Here is a 7,091-nt window from a genome sequence, read left to right as displayed (position 1 = left end):
CACTGTGTTGGCTTCACTCTCAGGCAGATTTGTCCCCTGAGGAGGGTAAAGACAGCAGCACTCTAGACTTATATCATACCTGCTTACAAACCCTCTTTTTCAATAAGTTTAGCAAAAGTTTTGAGGCACACTCTGTTGGACTGACATGGGTAAGTGCCCATTCCTGAAATAACATCTGTGTTTAGGGAGATGGAACTCCCTGGGTTGCGTATAAATACCCGAATTTATGGCATGACAGAGGGGAAGAGGCAGGTCCCCCAAAGGAAAATTGGGTGGCGGGCAGGGCAGGCACCAACAGCAGATGGCCTCTCCAGAGCTCCAGCCACCCTGGCCATTGTCCCTGGGTCCTGTCCTTCTTTGCTGGTGCCTTCCCCTCCCCCACTGATGACAACACCCTGTGCTCACACTGTGGAGCTGGTGTCCTGCCCACTTCCTCTCCGCCCTGCCAGGGTGGCACCAGGAGGGAGAACCTGACACCTCTGGTGACAGCCACAAAGACCAGCTTTCTCCCGGGAAGCTTCTCACCCACATCCTCTGCCTTTATCTTCACAGAAATTTTTTGCTGTTGATTTACTTGGAGACCCCAGAGAGGTAAGGACCTTTGGTTTCTTGATTAAAGGTTTTGAGTCTGAACATCTTTAAGCTCCAGTTGACTCTGAATGAAACAATTCTCCCTTGTGGAACCCCCATAATTCCTCATGTGTATGGTGCTGAGGCCCAGAGAGGGGCAGTGACTTGCCTGGGGTAACACAGCCAGGGGACCAGACGCAGGACTGGAACCCGATCCCCGGACTCACGGTCCAGTGCTCCCAGGCATCAAATATGAGACTCCCGGGCTCACCCACCCCCCTTCTTATTCACGTTTCCTCTGCCCAACACGGCCCTGAGGGAGGAGGCGGGACCGGAGCCTCCACTGGGAGGAGACAGAGGTCACAGGAGCCTTCCCTGAGGGGTACAGATCCCCTGGGAGGCCACAGGTTCATCTCTACAGGGGGAGCCTGGAACCTCGGGCCTGAGGACCCCCCTCCTCCCAGCACACAGGACACGCCAATAGTGTCCCCCCAACAGGTTGCCAGGGTCTGGTGACGTCCCCTGTGCAGCATCTTACAGTCCCACCCTTTCTGCTCCCCCTGGAGACAACAGCACTTTACAGGTCTCGGGAGGACGGAGTGAGAGTCCCGCAGCCATTCCGCTCAGGCTTCGTAAGCACTGCCCACAAGCCAGGCCCCGACTCGGGAGCTGGGGACGTGGCCGTGAAACACCCGAGATCCCACCCCTTGGAGTCTCTGTTCCAGTGGGGGGTGCAGTGAAGACCAAACCAACACGCATTGTGTGGACGACGGGCGTTGTTAAGGGATGGGGGTCACCAGTGGTCTGAACTCGCGTAGCAGCGTCAGGGAAGGGGAAGGAGAAGGTGGCATCTGAGCCAGGCTCCGGAGGAGGGGAGGCAGCTGTCAGGAAGACTGGAGGAGCCGTCCCGGCAGAGGGGCAGCTGCCGTGCTGGTCCTCACTGAGGCAGGAGGCTGGTCTGCAGGGCTGGAGAGGAAGGAGTCGGACAGACGGGCCGGAGGGTAAAGAGGTTGTGGGAGGGGGCAGGGGGAGGGGGGCGGTCACTTGAGGGACTGGGACTGTGATTTGGAGTGAGAGGGGAGGCTTCGGAGGATTTTGAACAGAGGAGAGACATAATCTTGGATTGTACGAAGGTCTCTGCTGCGTTGAAAATAGACTGTCAGGAAGGGGCCTGGAAGGTGCGGAGAGACCAGCTCGGAGGCCGCTGTGCTGGAATCTTCCAGGCCGGGGGTCCTGGCGGCTGAGACGAGGCCGCAGCAGTGGGATGGGGAGTGGCTGATAGGATGTGCTGACGGACAGCACATGAGGGGCGACAAAGACGGGAGTGAAGGATGCCCTGAGCTTCCTACCGGAGCAAGCTCGTACACGTGGCCCACACAGGGCCGCCATGTGCAGCCACTGAGTACACAGTGGCAATTACTGTCACTGTCACTGCTGCTGATGCCAGTCTTCTACCCATAGATGCCACCTCTTTGGGCCCTTGTTGTCTCCTCCTGCCCTTCTGCAATCTTCTACCTGCACTTTCCTCACCTGTGAATCCCTTTCATTGCCCAGAGCCCACGGCAGGTGGTGAGCTCCTCCCCCAGGTGGCCTGTCCTGTTCCAGGCCTCCCATGGCAGGGAACTGCAGGACCTCTCAGGGCGGCCGTAGTCACACCCGATCCTGTTCTCTATAATCAAACGTCCTGGTTTAGGCTTTGGGCCTTGTCCTGCTTGGTTGAGTTCTCGTTACAGACCCCACTTGTCGCCAGCCAGAACTGGCCGTCCCTCATTGGCTTGTGCGGAACAGACCCAGGCCCTGGAAACCTCAGTGTGTCAAAGGGATCAAACGAGCCGATGCTCTGTCTTCCTGTGTTTCCTCTCCTACGACCAAGCGTCCTGTCCACAGTCCGTGTAGTGCCGCAGTGTTTGCATTTTGCGCTTCGTGTTAGTTAGAGATCGCGCTGTTTCAAACGTCCCCGAGAGCAGTGCTGCAGCGCTGCCTGGTGTTCCTAAGCTCAGGGACGCTGTGACGCGTGTTACGGGGAAAATATACACGGCAGACGAGCTTGGTTGCGCAATGGACAGTAGCGCTGTGGCCGTGAGCTCAGAGTCGGGGAATGAACAGGACGGCACCCCTGGAACTAGGGGAGGAAGCTGCCCCCCCACACCTTAGGCCAGTGTGGACTGTGGGAGAATCTGCCGTGTGTGATGAGCTACAGCAAGGATGGAAAAGCAGCCACATTTGTGGACTCATGACACGATGAAGGATTTTGTAGAAAGCACAGTGGACGGCACTGCTGTGGGGTGAAAGCAAAAAATATTTCCAGTGATGTTACTCAGGGCCAGGAAAACGTGAGGGCCTTCCTGGGTGGTGTTTATTACAAGTAAATGCTCCGTAGAACAATTCTTTAAAGAAATATTTATTACATAAAATGGCTTTAAACAGAAACTGATGCATAAAATAAAGTTAATGAATATACCGTGAGCAGAGGCTCCCAGGACCTACCCTGCGTTCCCCCATCCAGCGGCGACTCAGCGTTCGCGCATCCGGCACTCAGCGCAGCTCTGTGTGACACCACCCGGCTGCCGTGAATGACCAGGGTCTCCTGCAGACAGACTTACAGAACACACGCATGCTTCAGACTGAAATATATAACACTGATACATATTATATAACACATGCGTTTTGATTTCAGTCAAGATTTGCCACTTTCCCACTGCCAGCCCCTGGTTGAAGTTCTGCCCTCTGGGGTCACACAGACTTCGCCCGCTTTGTTAGGAGCTTCTGGGGCCACTGCCTGGGGACACACGGGTCCATGTGCTGCCCTCACCCTCAGACAGGCAGAGCGGGCACGGGGGTGTTGCCTGGGGAGGGAGAGGCTCAGACACTGCCCCGCTCTCTTCCCCAGAGTCACCCCTTGATGCCCACGGTGGTGGATGGCGTGCTGCTGCCCAAAACCCCCGAAGAGATTCTGGCCGAGAAGAGTTTCAACACCGTCCCCTACATCGTCGGCATCAACAAGCAAGAGTTTGGCTGGATCCTCCCAACGGTGAGCACGTGCAGCCTCTTAGACTCTCCGCTCTCCCCGTCAGCCCTCCCAGCTCTGGTCACAGACGTCCGTCCTTCTCCAAGGCCCAATCTGAGTCCAGGACATCTGTCCCCTCCCTCACAAGTTGTCATTTCCATGGAAACCTTCTCTGGAATGGCCCAGCTGTGACCGGGGTGGCACGGCCCTGGGAACCCCTCTCCCAACACCCTTTGATCATCTTGCAATGAAAGAATCCTGCGGTGTCCGTGCTGGGAGAGCCTGTGGAGGTAACGGTTATGCAGGTGGAAACGGAGGAGCCTGGAATGGGGAGGGAGCTCGGGAGTTGAGGGAAGTCAGGCCTGGGCGGTGGCTTCTCACCTTGGGCCTGGTGTGCAGTTTCCCATGAATCTCCACACACGCTCTCAGTAGTCTCCCTGGAGAGATTCAGAGCCAGTTAGTTCTCCTTGAGTTAAGATTGAATCTAAAGGTGCAGAAAGACTTTCCTTCCTGTCCAACATAGACAAAGCCAACCCCAGTTAGAGCCGTAGGACAGATTTTATTCAGTAACACGATTGCAGTAGGGAGTTGTCCAGTGTGGACGGGCCCCGAATCCCTGAAACAAAGGCTGGGGCTGTCCTAAAGCCTGGCTGTGCTGAGGGAAATGCCTGTCGGGTGCAGAGTTGGGGTGGTTAGTCTGTGAGGCTCGACCACCTGGATGTGTGAGTCCCCCTCATCTGGAGGAGAAACAGGAGGCCGTGGTGTAGACTGAAGTGGGGCGGGAATCTTTGCACAGGACTGGGAGGGAGACCCAGGGTTGCCTCCCTGAAGGTTTGCACTTAATAGAGAGGCCTCTCAGGCCCTGGAGGAAGCAGTCTGGGTGGTAGATGTGCATCCCAAGGGCAGAGAAAGGCCTTGTACTTGCAGGCTGTCTAAAGTGACTGCTCTGGGAGGGGCTGAGGGGCCTCTGCCTGTCACCAGGTTTTGGCTGCAGCAGAGAGTAAGTTCTCCTGGCAGGTGGAGCTTTCTCAGGCAGGCGTTGTAAGGGGGCTGGGGCCATTGTCGGTTCATGAGCAAACACACACACACACACACACACACACACACACACACACACGCACACGCACACGCACGTACTCATGCTGCACAACCTTGCAGTTTCTGTTAAATTTCATTTTTTATCCTCTTTGCGATCCTTGAATTTCTAGATGTAAGTCCATTTGATTCATCGGTTTTCCCAATTCATAAAAGACCCATGGTTTTTAAGGCCCAACAAAATTAGAGGACCTTCAGACTGTGTTGGTGTGGTTGGTTGGTAGGTTGACTGTTGTTCATTCCCGATGATTTATAAATCCTTAACCATTTTTTTTTAATAGTTTATGGGCTATCCGCTTTCTGAAGGCCAACTGGACCAGAAGACGGCCACGTCACTCTTGTGGAAGTCCTACCCCACTGTCGTAAGAGTCTAGGAATCATGGGAATCGGCTGAGACCAAAGAGGGGCAGGGACTTGTCCCGAATCACAGATCAATTAAATTACAGAATGGAGACTGGGGCTTGAGGGTTCTGCCCTCATTTTTCTACCTTCCTCATTTCACCACCCGGAGGTTGGGGGGAGTTGCCCAGGGCTGGGGCGGTTCTCCATCAGTGCGAGCCTCGCTCACTGGCCAGAGAAGCTGCACTGCTCACCAGGGCTCATGGTCACCGTCTTGATCTATTTCAGGGCATCCCTGAGGAGCTGACTTCGGTGGCCATTGAGGAGTATTTAGGAGGAACAGAGGACCCTGTCAAAAAGAAAGACCTGTTCCTGGACTTGCTTGGAGATGTCATGTTTGGTGTCCCATCTGTGATTGTGGCCCGACGCCACAGAGGTGAGTCCCAGAGGTTGGACTGCAAAGGGACATCGGCCCCACCAGCTCCGGTATCTGACCTGCCCACCTCCCAGCATAGGCAGATGTGGACACTGACGAGGGTCAGGCCTCACAGGCAGGTTCCGTATGGCATGGGGTGTGGTGCTGTCCTATTTGGGTTTCTGCCTGCAGCAGACTCTGAGAAAATGATCCAGGCGCATGCAGTTTCTTTGTCAGGTAATGGTAGAAAACACCAGCAGGGAGGTGGAGAAGTGTCAGAGGGAAGAGATGGAAGACAATTCGTGACGCGTTGCCCAGCAAGTGTCCACTGTAGACAGCTGGAGCTGGGAGCTCTGGAAACAAGCAGAGGACACGGCTCAGGGTTGTCCCCTCTGAGCAGGGGGAGCTGGGGTATTCATCCACCAGTTCTCAGTTGTCATTGGTTGTTCCAAGGAGTTGTTAATTCCCTGGTATTTTGACGGACTGCACACAGGGGCCGAGTAGTCCCTGGAGGGCTGACAAAGGCCTCGGGCAAAGAGCTGGATGCTGGTGGTGGCCATCAAGCTGGCAGGCCCAGAAATAGGGCATGTGGGTGTTGTGGGCGAGGAACCAACAGCATCTGCTACAAGAGCTTCCTACCTGGGGTGAAGGTGGGATGTGGGGCTAGAGGACAAATACTGGAAGACGGGTCTCAGAAGTTTCTAAGGTGAGAACTGGCTGCAAACTACTTTGTTAATTAGTGGAGCTGGGGGAACAGTGGGAGACAAGCACCGGATCAAGATGGCTGTCCAGGACCAAGAAGGCCAAACGGAGGGTGCACTAGCAGGTGTGGGTAGTCTGGAGAATGTCAGTGTCTGCGGCCATGGGCTTTTGTCCATCCCGTGTGTGCTGCAATGGACAAGCAGAGGGCCAGGGTGGGGTCCATCCTGGAACCTTCTGACACCGACCAAGGCTGTGTGGGTGTGGTGTGAGGTAAGGATGCACAAAAGCTCACCTAGAGAGGGGTCCTCTTCTGGGTGCCATTTGGGAATCCGCCCAGACCTGCCTTTTCCTACCAGCTCTCCTTTGCTAGTGTGCAAGCCAGCGAAGGGTTCTGTGGTCCAGACCACTCTCTTTTCACCAGGCTGGAAGCGTTTTAAAATTCAGGACGTTATAAGCTTGCTAAAACCTAGCTACAGCTGCCCTAGTACGTGCCCAGGCCCAGCTCCGTACAGGAAGGGGCAGGTGCTCGTCTCCACTTCCCCCTCCCGAGGGCCCTGGGGGGCCGACTGGGATCAGTCTGTTCTTTAATGAACCTAGTTTGGCCTCTTGCCGTGTGTCTGATCTGTGGAGTTCTCTTCTACATCTTCTGCTGGCTCTGGCTACACTGGGCTTGTGTTTTTGATCTGATATTTCATGTCTTTGAGTTGCTGGGTCTTTTTGCCAGGAGTATACAGATTTTATCAACTTTCATTTTTCTGTATTTGTCTCACCCTTTTTGAGAAAAATAACTTCTGCATATGAAGTTGATGTTTCCCTTGTAGAAAGTTTAGACGATATGGAAACGCACAAAGAAGAAATTAGATAACTATCCTAATCCCTCCACCTGCAGGTGTGTACTGTAATATTTTCGGTATTTTCTTCTAAGAATTTTTTCATCTCGTATTATATAAAAATTAATTTTCT

The 7,091-nt window shown here is 54.4% G+C and overlaps 1 protein-coding gene across 1 annotated transcript in view; it reads left to right on the top strand.

The window, feature by feature from the left end:
• The window catches only part of LOC105808845 (liver carboxylesterase 1-like), a 61,853-nt gene that overhangs the window by 52,512 nt on the left and 2,250 nt on the right, over nucleotides 1-7,091 (top strand). The window contains exons 8-11 of the mRNA XM_012642604.1: nucleotides 553-591; nucleotides 3,461-3,601; nucleotides 4,954-5,034; nucleotides 5,300-5,447. Of these exons, the coding sequence (XP_012498058.1) occupies nucleotides 553-591; nucleotides 3,461-3,601; nucleotides 4,954-5,034; nucleotides 5,300-5,447 (409 nt within the window). The remainder of the gene's footprint in view (nucleotides 1-552; nucleotides 592-3,460; nucleotides 3,602-4,953; nucleotides 5,035-5,299; nucleotides 5,448-7,091) is intronic.

This window comes from Propithecus coquereli, unplaced genomic scaffold (assembly GCF_000956105.1).
Source record: "Propithecus coquereli isolate 6110/MARCELLA unplaced genomic scaffold, Pcoq_1.0 Scaffold180, whole genome shotgun sequence".
NCBI lineage: Eukaryota > Metazoa > Chordata > Mammalia > Primates > Indriidae > Propithecus > Propithecus coquereli.
This window is presented reverse-complemented; position numbering and strand designations above follow the sequence as displayed.